The sequence below is a fragment of the Heptranchias perlo genome, chromosome 6, assembly GCF_035084215.1.
Source record: "Heptranchias perlo isolate sHepPer1 chromosome 6, sHepPer1.hap1, whole genome shotgun sequence".
Taxonomy (NCBI): domain Eukaryota; kingdom Metazoa; phylum Chordata; class Chondrichthyes; order Hexanchiformes; family Hexanchidae; genus Heptranchias; species Heptranchias perlo.
Genome location: NC_090330.1, coordinates 16,393,268 through 16,409,634, shown reverse-complemented (window position 1 = coordinate 16,409,634; position 16,367 = coordinate 16,393,268). Strand labels below are relative to the sequence as shown.

At 38.8% G+C, this 16,367-nt stretch overlaps 1 protein-coding gene across 6 annotated transcripts in view; it reads left to right on the top strand.

The window, feature by feature from the left end:
• LOC137322778 (CRACD-like protein) overlaps positions 1–16,367 on the top strand; it is a 152,286-nt gene that overhangs the window by 100,010 nt on the left and 35,909 nt on the right. For 5 of the 6 annotated variants that reach the window (XM_067985829.1, XM_067985828.1, XM_067985827.1 and 2 more), the window contains exons 4-7: positions 1,213–1,381; positions 5,376–5,514; positions 9,358–9,519; positions 12,486–12,548. In XM_067985829.1, the coding sequence (XP_067841930.1) occupies positions 1,213–1,381; positions 5,376–5,514; positions 9,358–9,519; positions 12,486–12,548 (533 nt within the window). The remainder of the gene's footprint in view (positions 1–1,212; positions 1,382–5,375; positions 5,515–9,357; positions 9,520–12,485; positions 12,549–16,367) is intronic. The other variant, XM_067985830.1, reaches the window with a different exon arrangement.

Sequence of the window (16,367 nt, the reverse complement as noted above, 5' to 3'; positions counted from 1 at the left end):
AGTACCACACTCTGGCCAGGGCAAACACCAACATCCTCTGACTGGTTAAATTTTAATGATAACAGGAGAAATGAGACACTTGTCTCTTTGTTACATGAGAATGCACAGGATTGAAAAGACCATTGCAGGTCATCTGGCTGGCCCCAAAGTATTAAAAAGATACTATACCCCATCTCTTTTACCCCTTAGTCTCTTTGTTAAAGTTCAAAAGGTGAAAAGTGAACTTTAAAAAGTTCCTAGGAGCTTAAGTTCAGACCAGTTATTGCTCAATGAAAGAGAAGCATCGTGAGACGACATCTTCAAGCTGCTCTCGCACCACTTGTCTCAATTCAATTTGGACAAATCACACCCAAGTTGCACTAGACGAAAATGCATAGACTGCCTCACTCTGTATCCTGAGCAGGACTTCACAACTTATGACTTAATGGACAATTATCATAACCCAGCTAAAATGCTTAAATTTAAATATATAAATCAAATAGACAGCGCTGTCTGGGAAACAGAAAAGTAAGAGATTGTTCACTGGACAAATGCATGGGCATTGTTTTGGCTGCAGCACAGTCCTAATCCACTGAGACTACCATCCCGTGGAGGTCTTTCTCTTACTGGTACCGTGAGGAACAGAAACGCACCAACAGCTCTGTACTCCGATTTTAGTGTCATATGTACTATGAGTGATACAAATGCGGTTCTAAAAGTCCAGTATAACCGTATATATTGTACTGGGTGTTGGGTGACCTCATTAGTCATTTACATATCAGGTGAGCTCACAGGAAACTTACAAAGGCAAAAAGTGAAAATACCAATCTAGTTATGTCACCATATTATATACACTTTTGTTTTTGCCCCATTTTTAAGTTCCATCGATGCTACTTTAAAGTTAATACTCGAGAGCAGCCTGGTAGTTTACTTGCCCATTTCAAGGCTTTAATCATTAGCACGGAGAAGGAGCTGCTTGTAGTGCTATAAGAAATTTGTTTAATGGACACAGTTAAGAGTATTTGGTGACAAATTTCGAAAGTCCATACCCACCCACTGCATCATGCTTTCTACATTTATTACCTTAACAAGAATTAGCTTCCAGGGTCTAATGAAGGATTACACCCAAGATGCTAGCTTCTCTTTCAGATACTGACTGACCTGCTGTACCTTTCCGGCATTTTCTGTTGTTATTGTGGACTTCCTTTGTGACATTGTTTTATATCTTTTTAGGAAAGAAGAAGTCAAAGTTCAAATCATTCAAGAAACTGTTTGTTAAAAAGAAAAAAAAGGAGTTGATATCCCACACAACAAAGAACAGCCTGAAGCAAAGCCAGTCGGCGAGTGATGTCACTAGTCCAGAGTCTCGTACTCTCGACCTTGATTCTGAGGATGAACTCAGGTATGAAGTTTTGAGAGTGATGCTTGTGAATTTTATCAAACCTTAAATACCAATGATTGTGAATTTTACCCAACCGTAAATAATTTTCCTATCTCATGCCATTGATTTACATTTGTGTCGACAATTTATTTTTATAATTTATTTAAACATAACAGAAAATGGCATGGTAAAGCATCCGCTACAGTGCACATGAACTCTGGCAACCATCATGTTGGGCTTTAAGTGGATTCTGAGGAGCAGTTTTTATAGTAACACCTACCCAAACATGCCCCAATTAGATGTATTTATCACTACCGTTTCACAGAATATCCATGCTAAATACTTTGAGGTATGAAAATGATTTGCATATTTTGCAAAATCACAAAGAATGTTCAGTTCTCAAGGATTCAGCAGAGTCGATTATTCAGGTGTCTATCAGTACAACTTTTGTTGCATATTGCTAATTGCTTGTGAATCAATATAATTTCTCTAATGTACACCTCAAATGACTGAGAGTTTGTTAAATAGTCTATCATCCTTCACACAGAGATTACATCAAGAAGCACTCAATCAATGATCAGGCATTGACTTATACATTATAGATGATACAACAGTAAGGACTGCCTTTGTAAATTGATTGGTTTGCTTTTTTCCTTACTTGCTCTGAGGGAATAACTTCAGCAGAACCCGATAAATGGGTCTCAGCAATTTTGTTCAAATTGGTATAATGTAAAATGTTGGGCACAAAATGTAAACTCGTTTAAAACTGCTCGAGGAACTGTGTTTATTTCTGTTGGGTGAGGTGAATTTGTTTTCAGTCTAAAGGGATCTAACAGAGAATTCAAACTCACAACAGATAGATACAGTACAACTCGCAAAGATCATCCCCACCTAATGTCTTAAAAAAAATTGTAAAATTGTAAAATTGTAAAAATTGTAAAATTGTAAAAATTTTCCACATCGTTCACCTGAGGAAGGAGGTAGCTTCCGAAAGCTTGTGAATTTAAAATAAAATTGCTGGACTATAACTTGGTGTTGTAAAATTGTTTACAATTGTCAACCCCAGTCCATCACCGGCATCTCCACATCTTAAAAAAAAAATGATTGAGGCTCTCCCAAAGAGCTGACCCTGAATTAGGACCACATGCAACTAAAGGGGCAGAGTCTTTAGTGCTTGCTTCACCATCACAAGCTTGTTAATTAATGCACATTTACAATCTACTCCGATAATTCAAAGTTGTTTTTTGCAGTTAAAAAAAGGAGATATCCAATTATTTGAATTAAGTAATGTAAATAACACAGCAAAATGGAAATTTAGTGCTAAAATGATTGAATTGATCATTTATATTAAGCGATTGTGAATTGAGAAGTGTATTTTCCTTTCCTTCTAAGTGTTAGTTCTGACAATTAGGGATATATTTACTTATGTTTCATATTTTTCTGAAAAAATAAATGTGAATAAACAAGTGAGCAAGACCAATAGAAAACAATATTGTGCCTTTTACCACTACTTTGAGTCTTGTTCCCATGTTAAAATGTGTTAAAGAAAGGAAAGAAAGACTTGCATTTATATAGCGCCTTTATGACCTCAGAACATCCCCAAAGTGCTTTGCAGCCAATGAAGTACTTTTGAAGTGTAGTCACTGTTGTAATGTTGGAAATGTGGCAGCCAATTTCACACAGCGAAGTGCCATAAACAGCAATGTGATAAATGACTAGATAATCCGTTTTTAGGTGTTGTTTGAGGGATAAATATTGGCCGGGGAGAACTCCCTGCTCCTCTTCGAAATAGTGTTATGGGCTCTTTTTAACAAGAACTAGCCCACAAGAAATTGTTTGGTGAGAACTGTTAACACCTCACCAAGGACCAAAAGAGAAATTCCTGCAGAATTGTGCAGGATGAAATAAAATTGAGTCCAGTACTAGCATACATACCTGTGAGTTAAGAAGGAAGGGCAAGATGTTCACCCAGCACTGGCAGAGGTGAAAAGCACAGGAGCGTGTTCACCCCCCAGTACGGATAAAACTACTATTGCCTGTTATCTCGTAACGCAGCAGGAATGCAATGAGAAGGTAGCCAAAACCACAGATGGCATATGCAGAATTCAGCAGCCCAGGCTTTATATTTACCCCATAAGACATAGCTACCTGAATTTTATTGAGGCACAGTACATGAGGCTCCGGAGGGAGCAGGCAGTGCAGGTTGGAGAACCAAGCCAACAGTGGTGTAGCCCAATATCTGAACACTGCTTTCCATTGGGAATGCAGGAGCATGGAATGACCCCTATTTTTCTTTCAGTATGAAAATAACATGTGACCATGCTTCTTGAAAATAAGCGTAATGCTTTCATTCTGAGGCCAAAAAATGTAACCACGTCCTATGAAGGAGTAGAAAAGACTCCTTGGGGAATTGGGCTGTGTGGTGTTAGACACCTGTTGGGTATTAAATCACCGAATGTAAAAAAAAACAAATTAACCTATTTCTCAAAGTAGTTTGGCTTTTACTTTCCTCCAACTCCTTGTGGTTAGAAATTTTACTTTAATTTATAATATTTATTTATTGTCCAATGATTTTTATATATAGCTCAAAATAATTATTTATTTAATTTTAAACTGGGACAGAAGATTTTTTTTTTATTAGTGCTACACTGCATATCATTATTAAGAAAAAATAAACAGTGAAAGTTTTAGATATAATAGTCTGTCTTTGCATTTGCAGTTTTTAAATTATGGTACTAGCCAATAATTATACGCAGCTGTTCTGCTTTAATCTAGTTGGCTTCTATGACAAATTGCATAAATTCTGTGCTGTTCTTTATTTAAAAATGTATTACTGAACAAATGCCTCTTTTTCAAAAGTGGAAGTGTTTGTCTCCCATTTCTACTCTTCCCCCTTTTAACTCCTGTAAGCGTTTGTTTTCATTCAGTTGTGTCATCTGCAATGTAAAGGCAGTGGGTGGTCACGAACTGAACATGTTTACATACAGGCACAAATGATAAATTAATCTAATTTTTCAAATGTGGTTCAAAATTAGATTAAGATAAATGAATTTAATTTACTCAGAGTAGATTCAGTTTACTGGGATGCTTAGAAAATATGGACTTATGTCATAATACAAACAAAAAATAATTAAAATTAATATACAATAGCTGAGTACGCAAAAATTCTAGCTCTCTTTCTGATCGTCAGTTCTAATGTATTGAGAAGGAATTGTTAACTGCTGGAAACAGCCATTGCTCTGTGACTTGCTGTTTTCATGAGATTGCGGTACATCCCATGAGACTTTCCTGGTGCTTTATTGGGTGGAAAACTTGCTTTGTATGACATACCCTTTTCAAATCTCCTGGAGTTGCAAAGCTTCCCCGTGAGGATCATTAAACATCTGGAAGGCAGCCAGGGTAGTATTGTGGATAGAGAAGCGCCCCCTCAGATCACGTTGGGCTGCCACTGGGTTATGTCAAAGTCTGAATAAACTGTCATGGGAGTATTTAAGAGCAAACAAAATCAGAATTTTTAGTTTTTTTACCCTGGCGGTTTTATCATCTTTGGATGTTGCTTTTTTTGTACAATCTGCTAATTGTGTGACCTATATTATTCATTTCTGCTAGTTTCTAATAATATTTTGATTTCTAGTGCAAAAATGGTGCATTGTTTGGGTTTTAACCCCTTAGTCTCCAAATGTGTTCATATTATCCACTGCAAGGACAGTTAAACATTGAATTTTTGCTCCTATATAAATGTTGAGTGAAATCTAACATGTTTAGTCCTAACATCAAATTTTGTTTGATTACGCTCCTACGAAGCCCCTTGGGACGTTTTACTACATTAAAGGCGCTCTATAAATGCAAGTTGTTGCTTTTTGATCCTGATGTTGAATTCCCAGAATACAGTACTGCTTCTGGTGACTACTAAATATGTTGGTAATGGAACAAATTATCTCAACACGACATTGTTGACTCTGTAGCTACAGCATGTGGTCTCTGGTACAGCAGTCTTGTTTGTTTCCTCTTGTAGTGCTCACAAAAGTATCATGGGAACTAGAGCACTGTCACACGACAGCATCTTCATCCCAGACACATCTGCGCAACAACCTGTTAAGTCTGTGCGAGTGTTTTCTCAGGAGAATGTTTCGGGACCTATCAGAGCTTTACAGGTAATGAACAAGTAATATCCATGTGCAAATGCGCTTTATCGTCTGGTTAGTTAAATGTCCTTTAAAATTACTTTTTTTTGTAATTTGCCCAAGTGGCCATTCTCCATGTGTGAGTCTAGACTGCAAGTGTTGGTACGCTTTGGTTCATGTGGAATCACAGTGCAGTCCAATTCTGTCCTTGCCTGATGTCCTCACACATGTCCTTTCCATCAAGGGTCATTGGATAGTGATTAGGAGCAGGAGTGTGTAAATTGCAGTGAAAGCCATATTGCAACAGTAACTTTTAACTCCATTAAAACAATTCTAATACTCCCCTGTGTGATGTTGTACTATTACCAGTATGGAGGAATAACCTGACACCCAGCACTTTTGGTAATCGTACCATATTATTTTCCAATTTACCACAATCAGAATTTCTAAGCATGGAGTGAACTGTAATTCGAGCTGAGGCCAAGTGGGTGTCCAACAATGGAGTCAGACTGTGACCAGGAGACCGTTTACGCGCACTAGTTATACGGTGCCATGATTATTATGTCAATATTAATCCTTATCATGGCAGACCTAATTCCCAGTAATGTCATCCTTCTGTTACTGCATTATGTTCAGCTTTTAAACAAAAAACCATACAAGCAGTGCCAATATTCAGCCTGGGAAAAATAAAACACAATCCCTTGCCCTACTTATGAAGAATGGGGGCATCACCCCAATTGCATTATTTACCCTGGCTCATTTTGACAATTTTTTTTCTTGACATCCTTTCCCAATAAGTTTACTTACAAACTGCTTGCCTCCTGACAGTTCTCCTGGGATCATGTTTATTGACAGAGGCAGGTGATCACAACCTACTCTCCTGTGGGTAAAATGGCTGAGATGTTGCATAAAATTAAAGGAGATTTTATTTAAAATTCAGACTGAAAGATTACTCGCGATGCAAAAGGACTTGTAATAAAATAAGTCTGATTTTTGTGAAGCAATGAAACAAATATGTTCCTGTCTTTATGAATCATTGTACGTGTATTAGTTTGTATTCTGACAATTACCATAACAGAACTACAAATACCTCTTCCCCTCACTCCTGCCTCCCATAATAGAGCTTATAAATCAAGCAGCATGTAGAGTTGAAGAAACAGCATAGTCCAAAGGATTAGTTAATAATGTCATCGTCAGTATATCACCAAGTATCTAGGAGTGAAACAATTCTACCCCCCCCCCCACCAAAAACAATATTGTACACATTCCATATTTCACAATACACAAAGACTAATATTAATATCTGTACTTCCTATATTAGCAAAACATTAAACTGAGACCAACAGACTCCCAGTGATTAGATAAGTCACTAGAAACGGATAAATGAATCAGTGCACCCATGTCTACCTAGTTCAGGGCTGCTAATGTTGCCTTGCCCCACATCAGTTCTGCAGTTCCTCAAAGTACAATAGAATACACAGCCACACGTTTTGTAATTTGTCTTCCACTAGCTGAAGTGACCCAATGCTCCATATAAATGCACACATTGGAGTCACTATTTAAATGGGAGTTTCAGTGAACTTCCATGTTGACAAGAGCACTTATGTGCTGCAGTCAATAGGTGCCTGGGAGGATTAATTGTTTGGGAGGCTTTGTTGAAATCAAAAACAAGTTCTAGCAAGCAGCTTGTGCAGGGCAGTGAACTGATTTTTTTTTTTACTGAGACAAACTCATTATAGATGACGTAAGCTCCCCTGCTCACAATAACAGTTACAATATATGGAGAGAGGGACCTGACATCAAAATTTTGAACTGATTTATTAAGGATGGGCCATAAATTCAGCCCACGTCCTGAGAACAATGGACAAAACTTTGCTTTATGCAAGATGATGTGGCGTAAACCATAGTCAAACTATCTCCCCAGTTATCCTCTAATGTTAGTTGGCCCAGGGCACATTCCGAAGTGTTTCCTGACTACTTTGCAGATTGTAACAATAAGGTCAATGAGAAAGACCTTTAATACCCTTACCTAATAAAAATCTGTCAATCTCAGACTTGAAAACTTCAATTGACCCAGTATCTCAATCGTGACTGTGGCGGATATCCTCTATTCTCCTAATTATTGAGTTCCCTATAACTACAACCTTTCTATTCAGCTCCCCCCACACCCCCCCCCCCCCCCGACCCTGGATTTGGACTGCTTCCTACTCCACAGTGCCTTGGTTAGCATTCTGGCCATTCCCCCTGCAGCCTTTTTCCTTATCCCCCCTCAGGTAGATCGTACCTATTGGACAGGACCAAGTTTTGTGGTGCCTCCTTCCCTGCCTCCACTAGACAAACTATCCAGATATTCTTCCCCCTCCCTTATGTGTCAGTGTTTCTCAGTTGGCTCCAGCTCAATAACTCTGACCCGAAGTGACTCAAGACATAGCCATTTCCCACAGGTGTGGTCATCTGGGACAGTCTCACTGTCCACAAATTCCCACATTCTGTTATCCTGACACACTGCCTGTGCTGCCAATATCTATTCTATGTTTGTTTATTGTACAGCAGTTATTTATTTATTTCCAGAGCCTACTGATTCACTTAATACTAAATTATAATTCCCAGATGGATTTAAAATTCGTTTAGTTACCTTTATTGCTCAGTTTAGTTTATTTAGCTTGTTCTTTTCTCTTAGTAATATCTGTTCGTTCTTATTTAATTTTTATTACTTACTTAAAGCTGCTAGTTAGGTTTTTGCCCTTGCCTCTTAAAAAAAAAATTGAAATTATTAAATAAGTTTAGTAGTCCCTTCCTTAATCTGCCATATCGTTAAGTATTAAAGTATGAATAAATAATTGAACACTTTGTTTTTGCTCCTCAGTAAATTAACTTAGCACCTCCTTTCTCCTATCTCACCAAAATATCCTTTTTAGAAGTCCTCACTCTGTTCCCAGCTCACTCCGTTACCAGCTTACTCTGCTGTGTTCTCATCTCTGAAAGCCTATTTGCTACTATCTGTATTATAACATGTTCTCGGGATGTGGGCAAGGCTGCAATTATTACCTATCCCCAGTTGCCATGAGAAGGTGGTTCGAGGCCTTCTCTTTGAACCACTGCAGTCCTTGTGGTGGTGTTGCTCCTGCAATGGTGTTGGGTAGGGGTGGCTGTTGAACACCAGGAAAGAATTACTGCGGTAAGTTCGCTGTTTTAGTTTTTGCTAACTTTGATTTATATCTAGATTGCTGTCCAAATGAAGTGATTATATGAACGATCAGATGGAGACCGGAGGCTGCATTGGGTATGATCTGCTTAGAACTAAAGTGATCACAGCCCCCTCCATGCTGCTGCAAAATGAAATTATATCTTCAATGGTTTGTGCATTTTCATTCAGAATTCCAGAGGCAATAAACCAAGCATATAGAAACTTTGGCTTCCCAAAGAGGTTCAAAGGTCTTTCTCATTAATCCACATGACTGCTCTGCAGTCATGTGCATGATGGTTAACACTTGACCAAGTCTCCACATTTGCTCAAATCTGCATAAGATAGCCAGTGGGAACGACCAAACCAAGGCATTAAATGTCTTTTTAACATCCATGAACTGCTGTGTACGTTCTTTATGGTCAATCTACTTCCACTCATACCTTATTCTTGATCCACTGTCACTGAACATAACTGAGTGGTGTTGGTGGAATCCATTCACTTTGAGCGGTTTTACATAAGGGCAAACATATGATTGATTAGCCTTTACGTACAACTGACTGTAACCGATTAAAAGATGCTTCTAAGAGTAGTGAAGTGAATGGCAATGGACCAGTCAGTGTCCTCACTGATATAGAGCATTTAATTCCCAGAAAATCTATATAAATTTCTTTTTATATTTATTACAGTTAAAAGTCCAACAAAATATTAAACTGGTACCTCCTCCAATGTCGATTCCAGCAAAGAGGATGGAAGATACTGGTGCTAGTTCTGAAGATGATGGATTGCCCAGGAGTCCTCCAGAAACCTCCCCTCTACATGAAGCATTAGCACGTGGCTATTTAGCCAAGGTACAGAGCTCTCAAAGTCAAGTGTACAATAATAACAGTAATTGCAATAAACATTGAACTAAAGCAGTGATTTACATGATCTAGCACTCCCAATGGGAAACAGAGCTTTCAGAGAACATATCTGAGAAAATATGCATCACTCCCCACTGGGAGAACCAGATTATGGAATCACCCCTCATATTCCAACATGAAATCACTGGAGGTTAAGTGGTGAAACTATTGAACTGCACCCCAGTCAGGAGTCAATGGGGGTCATTTTGACTTCAGGTGATAGTGAAAAATGGTCGATCTTGGATCAGCCGCCCATCATACAACTCTGCTGATTTTCATTTCTGAAAATTGGGAGAGATGTATAGCAGGCAGCTGATCCGATATCACCCATTTTACACTTATCACCCAAAGTCAAAATTACTCCAGTGCTTTCAGGAGAGGAGAGGAAGGGATGGGGAGAGAAAAGTTAGTGAGTTTGGCTTTAAAAGCACACAAAGATGGGCATTGGATAATTAACACACAAAGCCAGAGAGTGGTACAATCTGGGTAAACACCCATGAACCTTTACACCTCTGAGCTGACAATTCCAAATTTAAAACAGAAAATGGAAATACACAACAGTGTTTGCAAAAGAGAAAAAACGGATTTGGACAGAAACTTTTCGTGAGAACAGAAGGTCTCAATTCACATCGCTACCTCGTCTTTTCTCTTGTCAGATACTGACAGCTGCTCTGTATTTCTGTTTTTTTCTCTTTTCGTGAGAACATGGTTAACATGTTGGATGAGCAAATAAAGGGGAAGAGCTACTGCACATCATATGATTTGTTCAAAAAAAATCCTTGCTGCAACATATTCCAGCTCATCAATTTTCTCTAGTTCCTATCCACCCAGGGAGTCATGTGTTTTTATTTCCTGTCTTTTATTTAATTGTATTTCATTTTCAATTACACATTCAATCCTTTACCCTAAAATTGTCTTAAAACATAGGTTGTTGCTTTCCAGTTTCATGTAAAGAAAAACAATCATTCCTAGCTATTGGCTTGTAATATTGATAAAGTAAGTTACATACATGTGAGGCCAGAGTTTACAAATGCACAATGCCAGCGAGCAGCCCTGGCCGTGCATATCAGGAAATCACCGGCTGTACTTTTTTCATTGAATACCATGACGTTAAAAAACAAATTGGTGAGCTAGGAATAAGTAATGTAGCCCAAGGTTTGAGAAGCTACAAAATTCAAATAATTTACCCCTCAGCTTCCTACATTAGAATATAATAAAGTTACAGTATACATTTTGGGTAGAGTGCATACTACAGTATAATATTTTAGTCGGCACTTAATGAGGCAATATCGTAAACACCTTCATTTTAAAAAAAAAGTCCTGCTTCTTCAAGCCCCCTTTTGTAGCATGCACCATTTCCCATTGATGGAAAACTTATTCCAAGACCACAGCCAATCCCAATCCTGTGGATCCCATTAGGTATTGCACAAGAATGGCCTAAGTTGACTCTTCCTGCCTCCCTAGCGCCTAAGCTCTGTGTACTTAGCTAAGTGGGGCTGCTAAAGAGGTGGAGTGGGCACTTAATATTGAACAAACAGAAACTCTACCTTTGTGGTTTTCTCAGTGGTTTGCTTTGGAGTTGTAAAATGGAAATGAGTTTACACACGTTAGACAAAATAAAAAGTACTCTACCACCTTGTGAAAAGATTTCCTCTGTGCACTATAATAAAGCTATACGCTTTGTAAGCAAATTTATACACAATGCACAATGGGAATCTTGCTCCCATGTCACTTCTAGTTCTACAGCACCTTTAAATCCAAATGCTCATTGTGATCTTTTGTCACAACAATGGTTAAAAAGGCAAATGTGTCAAGTTTTCCAAATTCTAATTTGAACGAAAAAGTAACCTGGTAATGGATTTCAATGTGATGTACATCATTGCATTGCAAATTTGGAAACAAGTGAAAAAGTTTACTTAACATATGCATGGAAAAAACTGCACTGCCAGATGTGATTTATCAACACAATGTGACATGCTCCCCACACATACAGATTTACTACAGTCTGTTCATCACACTGTACCAATATTGACTCAATAAGGTCTTTAACAAGGGCAAAAAGATCATTGTTTCACATTTTCTAGATGCTAATATACATTCTATTGCAGATTTGCATGTATTATATTTTCATCCTCTTCAATGGCACTGTACATTTGACCATCTCCCACTTACAAAATCACTTTTTGAACCAACAATGAACAGTTTGAGTTATTCCATACATTTTTTGTTCTCATTTTTATAGCCCACTCCAGGGCAATTTAGATTTCACATTACAAAGTAAATGTATGTTGGAAAATTGGAATGAAAATTAAAACGTTCTAAATCTAAAGAGAGTTTAAATATTAGATTAAGAAAGACTCTGGCCCTGAGTGATGCTACTCAGTACCTACCTTTTGTACGAGATGATCTCTGCCCCAGCCAGAAACTGGTCCAGCTCTCGCTTGAAGGAATTCAGCAAATCAGCATTCACCACACAAGCTGTCAACCTGTTCCACAGGTCCACTATTCTCTGGGGAAAGAGCTACTTCCTAACATCTAACCTAGTTCTGACCTTGCATAACATGAGATTGTGACCCCTGGTCCTCCCTAACCTATTTAGTTGAAACAAACTGTCTACACAAACACAATCTATTCCCTTTATCATATAAAACTCAATCAAATCACCCCTAAGTCCATGCTTCTCTAAAGTATAGAGTCCCAGCTTTTTGAGCCTATCTTGGAAACTAAGATAAACTCACTATATACAACTTTTTTCACTTTTTTAAATTCAGTTTCTAACCAGTTTTTTTTTTACATGTTCTTTCTAAGTTATATCCTGTTGTTAATATTAGTAGATTCTTAGTTTTATTCTGTATCATTTTGTCTATTTTCATTTGCCATCTTTGACTGAACCTTTTCCTAATTCCATCCCACAGTACTTTTACAAGAATCATAGCTCTTTGACTTTAGGTGGGACAGGCAGCGAAGAAGAAGAGCAGGTAATAATTCACAACTCCCAATCTTGGGAGGTCCCTTAAAAGACAACTTAGGAAATAATCAGTTGCGAGCATACCTCTCAACTGTCCCACTTTAATCAGAAGATCCCAGTATGAAGTAGCATCGCTGAAGAACGCAGCATGTAAGATTCCCCAGCAGGTCAAATCAGCTTAGTTGCTGGTACTACAGAAAACTGTTCATCCACCACAAACACTGAACCAAATTCCACCCTTTCAGTGCATTGCGCGTTGCTGGTTGAGAGATATGTTTGTGAAAGTTCACATAGAATATGGTACAAGGTAAATCACAGTTTCAGTAACAGAAGATAAAAGAAAACTGCTGGAGAGTAGGAACTGAACAACATACTAAGAGCTTGTCCTGAATGTACATTGTGGCACTTGAAGGATGTAAAAAATAATATTGACATGCGGTTTTTTTTTTAACCACGATCATTCCTTATGAGATCCATGCTGGCTACTTCTAACTATTCTATCTTTATCTAGATATGTAGTAATTTCATCCTTAGAGATTCTAAAATTTTCCCTACCACAGATATTAAGCTAAGTGGCCTGTAAGTACCCGAATTAGCTCTTGTCTTCCTTTGTAAAAATGAGTACTACTTTAGCCATTCTACAGTCCTACAACACACCATAGAGCCCTGAAATACAGGACTACCCCTCTGGGCCCCACAAGGAAAGTTTAGACCGCCTCTGCCCTGGATCCATCCATTCTCTACCGTGAGACCCTCCAGCAACCCCCTTCCCTGCAGCTACCTACATGTCAACAGGCAGTTCTCACGAGGGCGGCAGCGGCATTATAATGAGGCCCAGCAGTTGAAATCGCCATGGCCTCATGTTGCCACATGCAGGAAACTAACTGACTCCCGCGGTTTCCCACCGGGAGTTAAAAATGATCCCTATGAGTAGTTTCCTTTTTTAATATACTTATTCTTTACAATCTGGAGTGTCAACCTGGATTTTGTGCTCTGGTCTCTAGGGTGGGACTTGAACCCACAGCCCTCTGACTCAGGGGCAAGAGTGCTATCAACTGAGCCACAGCTGACACAAAAGTCCATTTGATGCCAGCCTTCCAAAATACAAACCTTAGCATCTTAGTGTGACAGCATCTGAGCTGTTTCTTGAGGCACTTCTGCACTGCTGAAATACAGTCAACTGCAGGCGTGTGATAGTCCCCCTTTAGCTGCACTCCTTTAGTGTTAACCAGCCAACCCACAGCAGCACAGACCTCCAAATATTTGATTTGGACAATGGCTGCTGATTTAATTAAAGTAAATACAGGGATCCAGTCCCATGTGTTCAGACTCTGGGTCTCTGTTAACAGCGGAGCCCACCAACATTATAGGGACTGGATCCCTGAAGGGGATTGTTAAAAGGGGAGAGCAGTGCAAGGGGGGTTAGCCTCTTGAAACAACAGGATCAAAAATGCTGTAAATTACAAAAGCTTATAAATGAGTCTTGGTCTCAAACACCATTCCTGGCAACCCTTTCTAGCTGTTCATCAGTTATATTTAAGGTCCCTGATGGCTTGGGGGTGGAAATAAAGACACTGACTGCCCAATATAGCACTAAGCTATAGAGACCAGAAGGACACAGGTTCAATTCTTGGTCTGTACTGAGTTAGGGAGAATAGTTGAGCTGCTATAATTCAGGAGAAACTTCTTTACCCAGAGAGTGGTGAGAACGTGGAACTTGCTACCATAAGGAGTAGTTGAGGTGAATAGCAGAGATGCATTTAAGAGGAAGCTAGACAAACACATGAGGGAGAAGGGAATAGAGGGTGGGAGGAGGCTTGTGTGGAGCATAAACACTGGCATTGACCAGTTGGGCCAAATGGCCTGTTTCTGTGTTGTAATTTCTATGTAACATCCCACTTTTTCTCTATAGTCTTCTGTGCTAAAATCTCCCTTTAATCCAATCTAATGTCCTAATTTTTGTACTGACTTGTTCCCTTTTTAGTTGGATCTTAAACCGTATCATATTATGGTCACTACACCCAAGATGCACACCCACATTTAGCTATTCTATTTCATGACTCATAACCAGATCTAGCAATCTCGTAGGCCTACTAACATACTGGTTGATGAAGGAATCCTGTACACATTTTAGGAATTCCTTTTACTTCCTCTATCTCCCAATCAATAAGTGGATAATTAATATCCTCCAGAACAATCATTTTGTTATTGCTGCTCAACTCTCTAATCTGACTGCAGAATTCCTTTTCCATTTCCTTCACACAATTTGGAGGCCTGTAATACACTCCTACGAATGTAACATGTTTTTTTCTTAGCACCAACCATATTGACTGTCTGTACCTCTTCCTTGCCTACCACCTTTCTTATCTTTTCTATCCTTCCTAAGTATATAGTATGCTAACATTTATATTGCTTCCAGAGAATAGTTTGGGGAATACTTAATGGAACATGGCAATTACTAACAGGGACACAAAACAAGACATTTCACAAGATTTTAAAAACCTTTATTAGTCGATGATAACCTAGATAATGAGATGTTATGAAAATATTCATTTAGTTATTCTCTACCTAAGTAGTTTACATTACAGGTTTGAACAATGCTTGATTTTGCCATCAACTCACTGTCAATGAGATCATTTTACTTTCTTACCTTTGTATGTATTCATTCATGGAGTTCCCACCCTGACTCCAGTGCCATATTCAGTCTCTGGACTTGGAACTGGATCAGCTCGTAAACTGAGAGTCAGTAGTGCTCCCTGACTCGGTCATAGAATCACCGAGTGGATGATACCTCCCTTTATGTAGTTACCTGAACGTCTTTGGATGATAATTTACTAACTTAAGTTACATACGAACATCTGAAAAATGACAGACAGGAAAAGACCCACTGGTCGGTCCAGCCTGCCCCACACAACTGCCTTGTGCATCACATTATATACACTCCCCACCCCACATGTAAGCCATGTAATCTCCTGGGAGAGGCGAAAACCAGATAAAAACCCAGGATAATTACGGGGGGAGCAGAACAAATAGTGTACACTGTCAGTTTAAAGTTGTGTTTATACTGTAGTTACCAGCCTCAGACCAGTAGTCACAGAATCAATTCCAGTCTGGCCGAACCTATTGTTGCAGAAAGCTTCAAATTAAACTCTGCAGAGCAGGAGACAGTTCAATGATTGTGTACTTTAATTCACTGCAAGCCTGGATAGGAGTCTCCAAACTTAAAATATTGAAAAAAGTTTTACACGAGTTTATAAAGTGACCAGGCAGTCCAAGGGACCACCATATAAACCACGTTTGGCACTTCACTGGAGTTACACTCATCATGGTGACAAACCCAGATTGGGACCCGACCCTAGATTTGTGCTAATACTTTTGCAATGGCACAAAAGTGGCTGTATAATAGCTGTCTAAGAGTGTTTTAAGGACCATAAAATCAGAAGCAGTGTGAATCGGGCCTACTACCGTCCATGCCTGATTTGCCTGTCTGTACTCTTTCAGTCGAGCTCTGTTCCAGGAATGCACCTTCGCTAATTTTTTCCCCAATATGTCGATAATAGGGACAATTTTACAAATGTGACCTACGTTAAAATCAGCCATTAAGAGTTAAGCTACTGTAATAAATCTGTTAACTTTGTTACATTACCATTAAAATCAATTACACCCATTGTCTTGAATCAATCAAAACTGTCAGTTCATGTTAGGTCATTGGTATAGTTTGATAAAATTAATTACATACTTAGGTTAAATATTGGTTGAGAGAGGAATGCTGACCTGGAGAACTCCATGCTCTTCGAATTGTGCATGGAATCTGTAATATCTGCCTGAC